At 38.9% G+C, this 16,875-nt stretch overlaps 1 protein-coding gene across 3 annotated transcripts; it reads left to right on the top strand.

The window, feature by feature from the left end:
• Positions 1 to 1,062: 1,062 nt before the first annotated feature.
• On the top strand, positions 1,063 to 15,318 carry LOC120807184 (serine/threonine-protein phosphatase 6 regulatory ankyrin repeat subunit C-like). Of its 3 annotated transcripts, none has more exons than XM_040158919.1 (28): positions 1,063 to 1,226; positions 1,960 to 2,043; positions 2,309 to 2,387; positions 2,619 to 2,689; positions 2,822 to 3,022; positions 3,244 to 3,331; positions 4,097 to 4,239; positions 4,813 to 5,025; positions 5,196 to 5,274; positions 5,449 to 5,563; positions 5,877 to 5,959; positions 6,079 to 6,184; positions 6,671 to 6,739; positions 6,829 to 6,969; positions 7,094 to 7,150; positions 7,614 to 7,725; positions 7,815 to 7,886; positions 8,032 to 8,233; positions 8,523 to 8,610; positions 9,180 to 9,297; positions 9,475 to 9,694; positions 10,009 to 10,096; positions 10,207 to 10,290; positions 10,951 to 11,096; positions 11,592 to 11,674; positions 11,858 to 11,940; positions 12,677 to 12,768; positions 12,876 to 15,318. In XM_040158919.1, exons 1-28 carry the CDS (start codon positions 1,200 to 1,202, stop codon positions 13,064 to 13,066), a joined length of 3,135 nt encoding a protein of 1,044 aa, XP_040014853.1. In that variant the 5' UTR covers positions 1,063 to 1,199; the 3' UTR covers positions 13,067 to 15,318. The 3 variants fall into 3 exon arrangements, 2 of the variants coding, with proteins under 2 accessions (XP_040014853.1, XP_040014854.1); XM_040158920.1 differs by lacking the exon at positions 1,063 to 1,226 and adding an exon at positions 1,643 to 1,810; XR_005709794.1 differs by lacking the exons at positions 11,592 to 11,674; positions 12,876 to 15,318 and having other exon boundaries at positions 12,677 to 12,705.
• Positions 15,319 to 16,875: the final 1,557 nt, after the last annotated feature.

Here is a 16,875-nt window from a genome sequence, read left to right as displayed (position 1 = left end):
GTACGGTTTGTAAAATCCAACACAAAGGGATTAAACCAGTGGTTCCCAGCCTTTTTGGCTTCTAACCTCTTACAAAAAATAGCGTTTACTTGGGGGCCCTGTCACGTTTCACAAATTCATTAGTCGTTACACAGCTCCATCAAAGAGTGATCTCCCATCTAAACTTCTCAGGTAGTTTCATTTAAATATCTGTTAGATGCACAAAGAGGTTAAACTCGTCAATATTTTACAAAAAGCAAACCTTAGAGAAAAGTCATTAATATTATTATAAATGTATGCAGTAGAACTTGGTTTTTTCTACTAGTAGAAAATTTCCTATAACTAGCTCCACTTTGACCAGCCACAAAAGTAAAATGCTTACACATGGGTTCATCAGTATTAACACTCTAGTAATTTCATATATCATAATATATCACCTTTTTTCTGTGGAACAATTACTTTTACTTTTGATACTTTAAGCACATTTTATTGTTAATACTTCTGTAGTTTTACTTAATTTGGATTTTAAATGTAGGAATTTCCCTTGTAACTGAGTAATTTTACAGTGTTCCATTAGTACTTTTACTTAAGTAAAAGATCTGAATACTTCTTCCACCACTGAAAAATGCATTTCATTTGATATGCTCATCATGTTTTATTAGTAAAATCTTGATTTTTACAGTAAGTTGTAACCAAAGTTGTTAAATGAATGTAGTGGAGTAAAAAGTATATTTCCCTCTGAAATGTTGTAGCGTGGAAGTGTAAAGCTGCATAAAATGGAAAGTTAAGTATCTTAAATTTGTAAGTAAGTAGAGTACTTGAGTAAATGTACTATTAATTCTGTTTTGTTTTGTTTTGTTTTGTTTAGGCTTATTGTTACAAAATTTACATTTATCAAGATGGAATTTTTCAGGTTCACAATAAATCAATGCCTATATTTGTTTAATACAAATGCATAATTTAAATCAAAACAATATAAACCCACACCAATATTCAGAAAATAACAATAATACAAGCACAAATACCTGACAAAACTTATTTACCGAGTCCTCCAAATCACGTTTCTTTGGCTTCTCTCGCGATATTCTAGCAGCTGTGGTTTACACGTCACATATCCCAGACAGTAGCTAATCAAGCTAAAGCTATCTGCTGCAGAGCGACATGTAGACGGTTAAACACTCAGTCAGTTTCAATGAAGGATCTTCCAGAGTGACTGGGACATGGAGTTAAGAAATATCAAGGACCAGGTAGTAAATAAAGCTTTTGGTGCTGTCTAACTTAACGTTAGATAACTAACAGGACTTCCCACTAACACTGCAAACAGCTGGCTAGTCATGGTAGCGACATGTCGAGCAAAGTTTGCTACAAGGCTTGTTAATGTGACACATTTCTTGCCATGCAACACAGGTTTCAGTTTGCACGAACGGTTGCTGCAGAATTTGATGTTTGGATTTTTCCACGCACCATAAGGGTCATTGCTGTCCCTGTTAGTGAGGTCGAAATTCCGCCAAAAAAACATTTTAAACATCAACCTTTAAATGGATCCACTACACCACTACACGGCTACGTTTGGTTGTTGTTATCTGTGGACGACAGATTGATGAGTCATTAAACAACCCCCCCCAATAAAAAAAAAAAAAAAACAATACACGTTTTCACGTGATGTCCTTGACTTTAAAATAGTAAAATAATTCTCTCAAATCGAATTAATCCCAGAAAATGGATTGCAACTCACTCTACTCAGAATTAATGGCATTTCAGCATCTCAGTAAAGTCATGTACGTATTTATGATCCCAGTAGGTTACAAGTTTGCTGATGAGAGCTGTTCAGGTGAAATTGTGTTTTATTACTGCTTCTATGCTTCACTGCATCTATTATCTGACAAATCATAATGAAATTAATCCATTTTTAATTTAATTTTACCATGTGTTTTGTCATGCTTTTCTTTATCTGTTATGCATGTCAAATCTCTCTTTCAGTCTCCGCTGGTCCAGGCCATATTCAGTCGAAACACAGAAGAAGTGACATTTTTGTTGAACCACCAAGAAGATGTCAATGCACTGGTAATATTATCCCACATTATCTCTGAAGCCATGTTGTTTTTGAAGGTTGTGGTTTCAAATCTGCATCTATTATGTGCTGGCTCAAATGTTAATCATTCTTGTACAAATGGTTCAGCTGTGTTAACTCTGCTGTGGCTTTCCTGCCTACCTGAACACAGCTTTCTTTAGATTTAAATTCACACTTGTATGTTTCTAGCTAACTGTAGGTTTGCTAAGCAGGTTTTATGTGCTTATTTGATGCAAAATATGTTTTTTTTCCTTTCAGGACCAAGAACAAAGCACACCACTTCATGCTGCTGCTTATCTGGGTGATGTCCACATTATGGACCTACTTATTACATCAGGTACAAAAAAATATATATCTTGTTGTGAAATACGTTCGAGAAAATAAGAAGCTTATCACACACACACACACACACACACACACACACACACACACACATATACACACACACACACACACACACACTAAGTCTTTCTGTTAATGAATGCAATGAGTCTATCACATACAGAAGAAATAAAACACACCAAAAGAAATCATAATTAGCTTGCCTTTCCTTTTCTCCATGTTACAGATGCAAATGTCAACGCTAAGGACCAGGGTTTGCTGACTCCTTTACATCGAGCCTCTGCCTCACGAAATGAAGTATGTTCCTATCTTCGAAATACAGAAAAGAGAATTTAAAAATAGTCGTTTCATAGGGCTTGACCGCCAGATCTTAATGTTGAACTTTCATATTTGATGAACTTATTACGTTACTATGTATTTTTCTCTCAGAGGGCTGTGGAGCTGCTGCTAAAGCACAAAGCAGAGGTCAACACACGGGACAAATTCTGGCATACACCTTTACACATGGCAGCTGCAAGCTGGGCTGCAGGCTGTGCTGAAGCTCTGATACCACATGTTTGCAGCCTGGATGTCACTGACAGGTCAGGGAGGACACCACTGCATCATGCAGCGCACAGCGGCCATGGAGAGGTAAACTGTAAAGTTGATTGTAGTAACCACTATGATCTTGAACCATTTATCCCTTTATGATTGATAGTTATCATTTCAATGCATAACAAGGCTTGAAAGCACATCTGCTTTAGGGAAGTGAATGATGAACAGGGGGGAAATGCCGCTATCCACTTGGCCATTGTTGTACATTAAAATGAGGTGAGTTGATAGACACACTGGTTGTGTTTGTGTTTCCGCAGATGGTGAACTTGCTCCTGAGCAAAGGTGCCTGTGTGAGTGCCAAAGATAAGAAAGAAAGACAGGCAATCCACTGGGCTGCATACCTCGGTAAGTGGTGCCACTCCCCTGAGGGAGACAAATGTATCGGTGACATGTTTCCAAAAGGAATCTCCTACATGAATTTAAGGTAGAGCAAAAGTTTGTCATAAAACATGGCAGTATAAAATGAAAAATGGAGATAACTTTACCAAAAAAAAAAAAAAAGCCAAAAATAAGTCACTGAAAACTGGCTCAAATAGCCATAGGTGGTCGGTAAGGTTAAAGTCAGAAGTTATTGGCATTAATTTTCATTTAAAAGACAAACACATTGTCACTTGAGAGTATATAACTATGTTTATAAAAGAAAAAAAACAGTTAAATGTCAAATTGTGATTTACAGGGAATGTACATAGATTATATGCTGTCACCGCCTTCAAGCCTATTTTATACGTCTGTCTGACTGGATGGCTGTGACATCAGTGCATGGTTGACCATTTGTTTGCTCACGCTGTGAATGTTCACCCTGAAAGTTAGGATAAATTATCTTTCTTGACTTAAATAACAAAAATAGGGATGTGCAAAAATGACCCTTTTTGACATATAGCATTATTATGATTGATGATTTCTGATAACAGTATATGACTGCCTTTGCTTATGAATACAGCCTCCGTGTAAAGGTAAAAAACATTTTTTATCCTAACGAGGTTGAAATCTGATGAATATTATATTAAACTGGCCCATAACTGCAGGCTTACAGGCTAGCAAGTGAATGTGGTGTGTTGTTACGTGCGAGGATGGCAGATGCTTGTGGTTAATGTTAAGCTCTTCTTTCAGGACATGTGGAGGTCATGAAGCTGCTAGTGTCTCACAGCGCTGATGTGACGTGTAAGGACAAACGTGGTTACACTCCGCTCCATGCTGCAGCTGCCAGTGGGCAGTTAGACGTGGTCAAGTATCTGTTGAGGCTGGGGGTGGAGGTAAAGTGGCTTGGTCACAAAATTATAAGAAGAGTGAAATTCTTTTCCATTGTAATAAATTATTATAGCTGCCATTTATTTTATGTACTGTATATTGTGTACAGGACAGTAGTTTTAAATGTGCTTGATATTACTACAGAGAGTATTTGTAGGAATTTGTCTTTGCTCTAAATTTACACTCCCAAAACACTGCAGTGTTTAGTTATAAATGGTTTGATATAAGAGTAAGGAATTTATAACGTGTCCTGCAGAGCCCCAGGCTTGGTTTTATGTCGTTCTTGGTCTATGTCGCTACATGTTGCTGCGTTGTCAGTAGTGTGTAATCCGCCTTTTTGCTGATGATACGAGGGTCATCCGGTCACATAATGCATCTCTACATTCACAGTTGAAGATAACACCAGTTTAAAGATATTATGTACCTTCTCTGAAGAACTCAATTCTTTCGAACCAGACTCCTTTTTACCTTTTCTTTAAGATGCCTAATCAGCAAAACCTGCAGTATTTGTTGGGCTGCCGAACAAAGCTTTGGTGCTGTCAAATCAGTTTCAACTGTTTTCTTCCTGTGCCTCTCAGACTGATGAACCCAACATTTTTGGGAACACAGCGCTCCACATGGCCTGTCACACGGGGCAGGACACCGTGGCTACTGAGCTGGTGAATGGCGGCTCAAACATCAATCAGCCCAACTACCACGCCGACACGCCGCTGCATTTGGCTGCGGCGTCCTCCAGCGGGGTGCTGTGTCTGGAGCTTTTAATCAACAACGGGGCTGATGTCACCGTGCAGGTAAAGACCTTGTTTTTAAGACGTGAATTTGAAAAGAACAATAAGAGGATAAAAATGATGTATTACTGGATTGTAGTTATTGGTCAGAGGATTAAGTGTACGGTTTGCAGATTATGATGATTTATGCCCTTGTTTTAACGAAACTTGTTTTAATTTTCTCTGTTAAACAGAATAAAGAAGGAAAGAGCCCTTTGCATATAGCTGCTATGCATGGACGTTTCACAGGCTCCCAGATCCTGATCCAAAATGGTAACATAAGTTTCAAAAAAATATTTACACAGCATCCTGTTGTAAAACATGACTAATTCTGAAACAGTGAAATTGCATCCTCACGGCACACTCTGACTGAAAATATCAGCGCATCTCCTCATCTTAAACACTTCATTGCTCTAACGCCATGTTTCCCTCTGCCCCTGTACACAGGTGGGGAGATCGACTGCACTGATATATATGGAAACACTCCTCTTCACGTTGCTGCCAGATATGGTCAGGAGCTGTTGATCAGCACTCTGCTGACAAATGGCGCTGACAAAGCCAGGTGAGTTTCTCCACTTGGATGAGTCCAAACTTGAGATTGTATGATGATGGCCTTACACTACAACACCTTCGAAAGGCATTATTTGCTTATCTCTCAGTGCACGCTCTCACTCTGTGAAGGTGAGCTGATCAATAAGACCCAGCTGCAGGGAGACATGTTGCCTCCTCTGGCACGTGTTTGGACTTAAATGCACACCACAACATGTTAAGAAAATATCAGTCTGATTTTGCACTTAATTTCCAATTTCATGGAGAAAATAGTTTCCCAGTTTAGCACATATTAAAGTAAATAATCTGTGTTATGATCTCTAAAGACAGGGGATCCATGGGATGCTTCCACTACATTTGGCGGCGCTCCATGGCTTTTCAGACTGTTGTCGAAAGTTACTGTCTAATGGTGAGCATCTTCTTGAATCATCAAGCCCCGCTCTCTAATTTATTCTTCTTTCATGTTGCACTTTAATTACTGACACAACTAAAAATGTTTCCACCTATGTGTTACTGTGTATCGTTCAGGCCAGTTTTACAACATGGTGCCGTCTCAAATTTCATCAGTGGGGTTTGATATAAACATCTTAGATGACCACGGGAGGACCTGTCTGCATGCAGCTGCCTCTGGAGGGTGAGTGAGAGCACAGACACACACAGACACACAATATTTTAGGAAAGTTTTGTGGGTTTTTGTTTGTTGTGAAAATAATATTTCTATATTCTATATTTTTTGGGATTTTGGATTTTGGTAATTAAAAATCCATTTTGTAGGTTAAATGCTGTTTTTTCTGGTCTTAACAGCAAACACCAGCAATTATTGACACACTTTGGATATTTCTCTTTTCAAAGTATTATATACTTTATTTGCCAGTAGCTCCGCTTGGAATGTGGTGTCATTTAGCACGAATGACTAAAAGTGGAAGTGGAAATTTTTTTTTTTAATCATAATTCTAATAATCTATACCTATTGTTTGCCTGGTAATGAAATTTTCGGATAGACTGTGTACCTCATACACACAACATCAAATCCTTTTCATAAACTGTTTGGCACAGATCTGATACACTTAGCTCTGAATTTAAATCTACCTCCTTTGTTTTTTTTCTTTTCTTGCGACAGAAATATTGACTGTCTCAACTTGCTCTTAAATAGTGGTGCTGAAGTGGATATTAAGGATAATTTGGGAAGGTAAGGCAGTGCTAAATAGCTGGAGCTAAGAAATGAATTGTGCTTCGGTGTTACCTGATGTCACAGCTGCCCCCTGTTTTGCCTCACAGAGGTCCTTTGCACTATGCTGCAGCCAACGGGAACAGCCAATGCACTATCTCCCTGGTGAGAGCTGGTGCTGAGGTCAATGAGCTGGATCTGATGGGCTGTAGCCCTCTGCACTACACCGCTGCTTCACACACATTCTGTGGGTGAGAGAGCGCAGAGATTTTGATATTTTATTAATTTTAGTCTGAGATAACAAAGACAACATCCTGTGGACAGTTCTTTGTTGATAATTACCGACTTCATTCAAGCCGGTCTCTCTTTCCACAGTGGGAACACAAACTCTGAGCCTGGCTACAGTGTGGAAAAGGAACAAGAGGCCTCTCTGTAAGACTTATATTATTGTCATACACAGTGTAATTTTACAGCTCATGTACTGTAAGTTAGTTGTTCATAAGAACAAAATAAGAGATCAGAAAAAAAAGAGTCAAAATCACAGTCAAAATAGTCAAAACAACATTGTCTTATGTCAGATTATGACAACATTTATTAGGCTGATGTGGTTATTTTGAAAATTTTGACTGTTTGCAGAAAAAGGATCAGATGCATTAGAATGAGTTGTTATTGCTATTTAAAAACCAGAACCACAACAATACAGTCAGGAGCACAAGCTGACAACACAGAAAAGTAATGTTTCATTGAATGGAAACTTTTGTGTGTTGTCATGTGAAATTAAGTGTGGTAAAATTTTATAAAACACTTAAATAATAATTTTCTTTCATTACTTCTTGTGGAAGAAGAATAAAACCCAGACAAGATTCCTAATTTTCCTTTGACTCTGTGTGTTCAGGTGTTTAGACTACTTGCTTGACAACGGGGCGAACCCAACTCTGAAGAACAGTAAGGGTTACAGTGCTGTCCACTATGCAGCAGCTTATGGGAACAAACAGCACCTGGAGCTGGTCAGTGGTTTCTTTGATTTAGATGCTTTGAATTTGATTTTTTTGATTGCACACTCATTTTCTTTATTTTTCCTCTGATTCTCTTTCAGCTCCTGGAGATTTCTTTCAACTGTCTAGAAGAGGTTGAAAGTAATATTCCAGTCAGTCCTTTGCACTTAGCTGTGAGTAGTACAAATACCACAAACCACTCTCCTGTTGACACATGATGTAATCACACACAAACACACAGGGAAAACGTCACTTTTGGATGAAGACCACATGTACGTGCCTTTGACTCTACTATTACCACACATTCTGCCACTGCAGGCGTATTATGGTCACTGCCAGGCCCTGCGTTTGCTGTGTGAGACGTTAGTGAGTCTGGATGTGCGGGACATTGAAGGCCGAACTGCCCTCCACCTGGCTGCTCAGAGAGGGTTTGCGCCATGTGTGGAGGTGCTGCTGAAGCATCAAGCCTCCTACACACTGAAGGAGCACAAGCACAAGTGGACGGCTCTCCATGCTGCAGGTGTGTGTGCGTGCGTTTGCGTCTGTGTGCATGCGTGTTGGATGCAGGGCCCATATAGGACAAGACCTGAACAAATACACATTATATAATGCGTTATTGTCAAGTTGATGGCTTTTGATGGACACAGTTGTCAAAAAAACATAGGGTTTTATGGTTAAGATCTTAATTTTTTTCAAAAATTCGAAAATCTAAAAATTATGTCGTAACTATGCCAACAAATCTCAGCCTCACTTATAATATAAATTTGATATTCATTTGTATTTGCCTCTTAACCTTTTCACATGTGCAGCTGCTGAGGGCCAAATGGACTGTTTGCTTTTACTGGTCAACAGAGAACAAAGTGCCGACATCATTGACAGTCCAGATACACAGGGACAGTGAGTCACTTATTATTTAAAGCTGTGACTTGTTGTTATTGATTTAACATCAGACTTGCTTTGCTTTTTCATTCATGCTAATTTCTAGGATGGCAGACTTAATTATTTTTCACATTCTGACATGAAAGAATATAAAATGTTAATCAATTGTCCACCAATTTAAATTTTCAGCGGTTTGTCTAAAATTGTATATTATTTTCAGTCAAAGTCAAGCACACATTTAAAGGAACAGGTTGGCTAAAAATTTATAGCACATTATGTTGAGATAGTCCTTTTCTAGATATTAAAAGAAAATGCTAAAAATATAAATTACTGCAACAGATATATAAGCACAAAGCATGATGACAGTGTTACAGTGTTATTTACCATGAAATGCGACATAAGGAAATTAATACACTATGTTATTGTTTGATGTGGCTTACGAAAACAAACACAATTTTTTTCTCAGATTGCATTAAATGCAGTCAGGCTGATATAAAAACCCTAGACAGAAGTCCTATGTGACCAGAGAATTTTACCTACTAACCCTTACGGCAGTAAACTCTTTGTTTTGTTTGTTATGTGTGCAGGACGGCTCTCATGCTGGCAGCTCTGGGACGTCACACCGACTGTGTCCACATCCTTCTGGAGAAAGGAGCGAACGCTGATGCTGCAGACAAAAAGGGCTTCACTGCATTACACAGAGCTGTACGTGTATTTGATGCGTGTGTGTGTGTGTGTGTGTGTGTGTGTGCGTGTGTCCTCTCACTTTTTTTAATTGCACTTTAGAATTATGTAAATGGGGAAATGCATCCCTTAACAGCATCCGTGATGTTCCAGAGGTTTTTTTCCTCTCACATCATATCTTGTGTCCTCCCTCATTAGGCCATGTTGGGCAGTGAGGACTGTGTATCTGCTCTGTTGGAACATGGGGCTTCTGCTCTGTGTAGGGACTCTCAGGGAAGGACCCCGCTTCACCTCGCCGCCTCCTGCGGTCACGTGGACCTACTCCGCAGTTTGCTTAAGGGTGCTATGAAAGCTGACCCTCTGGACTCCATGTTGGACCACAGAGGCTACACGCCCACCCACTGGGCTGCCTACCACGGTGAGACGTCGGGGCACGAATTCATGTCAAATGCACTTATAACAAAAAAAGAGTTTTATTCTGCGTTTAACTGACTAAATTCTGACACAAATACAGTTAAAACATGAAAAAAACATGTATGGACCGACATTTTTAGAGCAGCATCAGCACAGTCTCTCGTCCACAGCATAATTTTAGCCTCTAAATGATTTCTCAGTTTGAACACTTGGCTGTCTTGTTAAACACTCGCATGGTGAGATACTGTATTATCATAATGTTACAAAGATTTGAATATTATTATAACCATTTGTCCATTTTTTCCCTGTACTCTATAGGCCATGAAGGATGTTTACATGTTTTACTTGAAAGTAAACTTTTTAGCAACCAGGAAGGAAATCTGTTCACCCCATTGCACTGTGCTCTGTGAGTATCCTAATAAATGTAAATGCTCATCATACATTTGTTTATCAGACATTAAAAACCATGGATATAGTTTGTCTCTTGAAAATGTAATAATTGTTCTTTGTCTGCAGAGTTAATGGACATGATGTTGCTGCTGAACTTCTAGTGAAGACTGTTGGACCTCAAATCATTACTGTCAGTGATGCCAAAGGAAGGTGGGTTCTGCTCTGAGCCGAGCCAGACTTTTCATAACAAATCTATTTCATGCAGCACTGCAGATTTCGATCAGTCTACTGAAAAAAAATTACTTCCATTTTAAATGTAGGCTTACATTTGAAAACAGTGATGGTACGTTGGAAATTAAATCCTTTTTGACATGATTATTACCTATTTATGGGCCTTTGGTCCAGGATATCCATCAAATTGGCAGATTTCATTACAGAAATTGTATGTTAGGTATCATAAAGTCATTAAAAACATATTTTATTTAAACCTCAAATTGATGATATCTGTAATGTGGAATGTCTTTAAACTTGCAATATTTTTTTTATCTTTAAATGTACCTCTAAAGAAAGTGACATGTTTCATAAATTTAATTGCAGTATAAACTTGTATGTCCCTCTTTAAATCATAAACACCTTCAAATATATGCAAGCTTCTGCTAATGAGAATTTTTTTTTTTGTAGGATTTATAAGTTCAACCTTTGTGGGTGTAATAAGATATACTTTTATATGATTGAAAAAAATAGATACTTTTATTTTTGTCACCTTTCCAATGACTTGCAGAAAACTGCAAATTGTACTGTATGTTTTTTCTGAGGCATTGAATCTGTCTTTTCAGTCCTGTATTTTGTGTGTGTGTTGTGTGAGTGCAGGACCCCGCTGCATGCAGCTGCTTATTCAGGAAACGTTGCTGGGCTCCAGCTGGTCCTGGCCCAGGTAGCAGAGGTCAATGCTGTGGACCACTGTGGCTGCTCTGCTCTGATGGTTGCTGCTGACTGTGGACAGACCATGGCCGTTGGTATGTGATTGAAATGCCCGATGTCAGTAGGTTAAGGTGTGCAAGTTGTTATCGCTGTCTGGGAAACCATAAAACACATCAAGACAACTTGCAGGTCAAAAAGAGGACAAACCTTCACCACGATTCTGCAAGAGGTCCTCAAAGTCACTCTTGTATCTATTTTCTCTCTTGTGTGCTCCTGAGTGTGTTTGTTTGTGTTTTGTGATTGTGTCTGAACACGTTCATTTCGTTCCGACAGTTATTTCTTTTCAGTTGCTCAATCATACATGATGATTTAAGTATAGCAGTCCAACTTCTTTTAGCAAATGTGTACTGGGGTTCTGACCCTCACAGTCCTCACTACTGTTTACCTTTAATACACCATATGAATCTTTTCCCCAGTTGCACTGACAGTAAATCACTCCACTTGAAAACACCAGGTAAATGCTTCAGACATAAAGGCCTGTGTTTGTTGTCAAAGATGTCTTTTTTTTTTTTTTTTTTCTGCGTTTTCAGAGTTCTTGCTGCACAAAGCGAAGCCAGACCTGACCCTGGTGGATTTCAATAATAACACAGCCCTTCACTTAGCCTGCAGCAAGGTCACACTCACACATATACACATGCATGTACTTTATGCATGCAGTGGCACAATAACTTTAGCATGTGTGTAGCAACAGATAATGTTTACAGCTGTCAGAAAGGGGGATAACATTTTTGACAAGTAGTTTGTACAATATTGCTTGAGCACATTATCACTTATTTCAACGTCTTTTATTCTGCAGGGTCATGAAATGTGTGCCCTGTTGATCCTTGGAGAGATCAGTGACTCCTCCCTCATAAATGCAACAAACAGCGCTCTCCAAATGTGAGTTGTCTTGAAGCACTGGCCACTATACGTGCATGCTGTCAGTTAAGAATACCACTGACGAAGACTTGATCAAACTATGGAAATTATTAGATTGGAATTTGTGCATAAGAAAAATCAACCGATGTGGATTCTAAAGTTTAGTGTTAAGACACACACTCACCCACTGTATGTGTTGATGGATTCCACAAGTTCATAGCGTAGGACGTGAAAATATCTGAATGTAATCCATCAGAAAATTTAGAATAGTTGAAGTTTCGGAGAGTGCAGGTTAAGATGAAATCCTCCAATGAACTATAACGTGGAAAAAAATAGAACGGGTACGACAGAGATTTTGGGAATGAAGTCGTAACGTTGCAAGAAAAAAACTATTTAAGGTCATTGTCATTGGAGCTACAGGCTGCTCATCAAAGGTGCCACACATTGTTGTGCGTTTTTGTGCCATGTCTTTTTCAAATGTAGGATAGAAAATGAAATGCATTCTGATGATGCTGGTGAATATTTATTTACTCATGATGGAATACCAATAGTTTGTTTTGCACCTTAACAAAACATCCTGATATTAACATTTTTCGATCTGGTTTGCATATTACGAAGAAGGTTTTCCATGTTTACAATATTGACCTGCCTGCCAGTGGCCCCAGTAATACTGGATGTGAATTCTTTAATACACTTGCATTCCTCCGAAGAATTTACCTACAGTATGTCATCAGATCTGTCTCTCCTTCTCATGTAGGCCTCTTCACATTGCAGCGAGGAAAGGCCTGGCGACTGTAGTGCAGGTGTTACTGAGCAGAGGAGCTGCAGTCATGGCTGTAGATGAGGAAGGTAGGCGGGAATAATTACAGTATATTTTTGTGATACAGTGCCACAGTGGCCCTTTTTTCCTGCCAAACAATGTCACTGATAGTTATTTTCCTGCTGACCCTCTGCAGGCCACACACCAGCCCTGGCCTGCGCCCCAAACAAGAATGTGGCGGACTGTTTGGCCCTGATCCTCTCCACCATGAAGCCTTTCCCTCCCAGGGAGGCCGGCGGTGGTACAGCCTCCCACTTCAACCCCATCCTGAAGAACTGTGGCATTGCTGCCACCTGCGGGTCCGGTGGAAACCTTTGTCACGCCTAAGTTATAGACTGCACCGGCACTATCGGCCTGCACGAGTGTGTGACGGAGCGAAAATTAAACCCCCGTGTAGCCACACGTCTCGTAACCGCTCATAACCACACAAGTACAAGTCTACATGAATATGTGTGGTCATGCATAGCTACTTCTCTGGCATGTCATGACATTTCTACTAGTGTGTCACATGCAACTGCACGTACGCTATGTGCTCATGCACCAGTAGCATCGACTGCTTTTTGTCTTACACATTACTAATATTAGCAGAACCTTAGATGATCTTTTCTGTTATATGAGTTGAGTTTAGCACATAAATATGTTATTTTAATGAAGCACTAACCATTAGAGATGAATGGAAGTTTTAACTTGAGCACGCTACACAAGCCTCTCCACCTGAACCCCGTCCACTGTCAGTACTGGCTTAGTTTCTTAGCGCATCAACCACCAAAGCCTGAAATCTCCATGTTCGTCCTCAGCTGATACAAGTGCAAGAATACTCGTATGATTGTGTGTTGGATTTACGTGTGTGTGTGTATGTGTATGTATGTGTGTGTGTGTGTCTGCAAGTGCTATTTTGAATATTAGACATTGCTTCTTAATATACTTGTTTTTAAAATATCTAACCGGTGCTGTAAACCTTTTATGCAATTAAGAAGACTATTTTCTTATTCTGTCCAGAGTGTAGCTGACACTACACTGATATAAATAACCATATAATTCTAATATTATCATGATATACATTTCAGTTTAGTAAAAATAACAGTCACAAGCATGTGTATAGTTTTAATGATATAGTTTACTGAGTCTAGTGTATATATAGTTCTTAAAATAAAGTTAACCTTTTACTTGTATTATCTTGAAACTCCCAAATTATTGAGAATGAACCTCAGGTCAGTGTGTACTGTAAAGTAGGTGCAATAAAAAGCACATCTTGAGCTGGATGTTACATAACAAGTATTAAGTGAGACAAAAGTATAGAAGCGTATTTCAGTTAAATAAGGCAGAAAATAAAACGAAAAAAATTGAATATAATCCCTCAGAATTTTGAGCAGGAAAGTCTGGTGTCTTTAGTAAATCTGACATTTAACTATGTCTGCACTTGAAGATTAATTTAACTTTTGAGTATTGAGTCAATTATTTTTTTAAATTTGAAAATTCCAAGAGCCCAAGATGACATATTCAAATGGCTTTTTTGTTTTTGTTTTTCTGATCAGCCGTTTATAACCCAAAGATATTTAATTTACACTGATACAAGTCCAAGAATAGCAGCGAATCCCTCACATTCAAGAAATGGGAACTAAAAAATGTTTTGCATTTTTGCTTGACGAATTTGTCAGTTATCGAAATTGTCAATTAATTTTCAGTGGATCAACTAATCAATCAATCGTTTCAGCACTACATTTCAAATTTGTTTTCTGTCCAATGAAATGAAATTTAAGAAGCTGCTCACGTGTGGTGCCATTAATAATCTTTGAGACTGAAATCAGTTTTTGAAATACTGTAGCCACACTTTCTTCATCCAAAGTGACCAGAAGCTGTTCATTTGAGTGTCCAGCCTTTATTGCCAGTGAATACATCTGTTCCTAGTAAATACTTCAGATATATTACAGTTGAAATAAGAAAAATCGGCAGAGGTAACTTAATTCTTTTTTTTTTTTTAATCATTGCTTTTCACTTGCTAAACAAATGAGCACAACACACCTGTACTGGTACAAAGATGTCACTGCCTCTCTCTTTTTAAAGATAAAGGTTTTATAAATGGAGTTGTGCATTTAATGTTTACCTTTTTATAATCTGAAAGCTACAAACACACACAGCCTTTGATATTGATTTTCTCTTTCCCTAGTTATACCTGCTGTATTATTTTAAAATGGCTTTAAACTATTTGCACTCTGACATGAAAGTTTACATTATACAGTAGCGTATCCTCCCTAGGTTTATAAAAATATTCTATAAAATTTGAAAGTGCATTTTACAAATTAAACTTTCATCTAACAGTAGAACTCTATCCTGTGAGTGTCTCCTTCCCTGTTTCATTTGTATTAAATTACTGGGGAAAAGAGCAGTTTTACAACTTTTAAGTTGTAGTTAAATGTTTTGAATAATGTTTGTCTTTAGGAATTTTTTCTGTTACAGCTTTTCATGTGAACAAATTGTCGGTCTTTCTTCACATCTTACCAAGATTTCACGGTGCAACAACTTGAATACTCTGTGCGGTTTACCTGTGGATGGCATTCATATGAGACAAAATAAATACATTTGCTACCATCTGAAAGGCTTTTGTAGTTTTTTTTCTTTCTATTTCCCATTTGAGTTAAGTTGAAGCACACATTGGGGCTGACAACATTCCTCTCTAGTTGGCCGTTGTGTCCCTAATATCAGTCCTCGGTGTCCTTATGGTCAGCTCTACCGCACCACACTTTCATACTTCATTTAACCCTAATGTCAAACCAGAGGGGGACTTGGGTCACTCAGGTGGAACATCCAAATGCCCCCAAATGCCTCTTTGGCAAGCTCCAAAGCCACCGTAGTGTCACCTTAGGATAAAAATGAACTCTGACCAAACCACTAATGTTTTTGGTTTTGTCCCCAAAACAAATGCTTGCCATACCCATGGATCTATACCTACATCCCAGCGTCCAGACCCACTGCAATGGTTTGACTTTCTGAAAGAATGCTTAGCTACATTTGAGTGGGACTGTGGGGTTTTTTTTCTCATCCTCAGAGTGGATTTCACTGAACTGAGATACTAAACCGAACTGAGATGGACACGAAAGGATATCCTGCTGGAGTGCAACATTGTAAGGGTGTCAAAATTTTCATTGGTATGCTTTGTATATATTTTGAGCTGGATGGTGTATCGTATTGTTTTCTTTTTCTGAAAAGGGGCCAATTTGAAAGGTACAAAGGGAATTTTAAGCAGATAATTACATGTTCACATGAAACAAAGAGTTAACTCAAAGGGAAAACAGGATAAATAAACGGGTTTAACCTGTTGGTTCTCAGTTTTACAGTTTTGTTTTTTTCATATTTTATTAATATTTACAAGAAAGGAGAAAAGACAGTGGTTGTGTGGTGGGAGGTGGAAGGGTAAGGAGATAGCAGGAGGGTATAGGGGGTAGGGGTTAAGGGGTAAAGGGTGTGGGGGATAGGGTTGGGGTTAGGTTGGGTGTAGGATGGTTGGTTTCCTGATCTCCATGCGCCAGACAAGCAGCACCTTACTCCACTTTACTGTTACTGTTGCTGCTTTTCTTCTTGTGAGCCTAGCTCCAGTAGCCCCGTTTCTGCTTCTCTAACTCCTCGTCCTGTCTAGCCAGAGCTGCAGCTTCCTCCTACACAGTACTGCTTTTTTTGTGTCTTTGTGCCTGCTCGCTTTTCTCTCCTTCTTATCGTTCTTTTTTATCTTCCTGTGCAGCCTGAGCTGTACACCCTGCAGCCTCCTCCTCCGTGCTGCTTTTTTTCTCCAGAGGCCTCGCTTCTTCTCCTTCTTCTTTTTGTTCTTTTCAAGGGCGAGCTCCTGAAAGGAGAAAGACAGTATATTCTATTGAACTTTGAAAGGCTAATTCTGAGTCAAGCTGTTCTAAACCAAAGAGCCACATTATTCTATAGAAAAATTTCCAGGTTAAGCAGCGTACCTGAAGAAGAATGCTTTTAACAGTCACAAGCTTTAGTTCCTTCTCAGCCTCGCTCACCTTTTTCACCTGGGCATCTTCTTTTTCGGACCCAGCTCTGCTCCCTCTTGACAAGCTCCTTCTTGAAGTTTTCAGCTAGACCATTGCAACTGTGTATGCTCTGTTTTAGTTAGGTCTCTTTGA

Source organism: Xiphias gladius, chromosome 21 (genome assembly GCF_016859285.1).
Source record: "Xiphias gladius isolate SHS-SW01 ecotype Sanya breed wild chromosome 21, ASM1685928v1, whole genome shotgun sequence".
In the NCBI taxonomy this organism is placed as follows: domain Eukaryota; kingdom Metazoa; phylum Chordata; class Actinopteri; order Istiophoriformes; family Xiphiidae; genus Xiphias; species Xiphias gladius.
The sequence above is the reverse complement of the archived record's forward strand: the minus strand, read 5'-3'. Positions and strand labels throughout refer to the sequence as shown.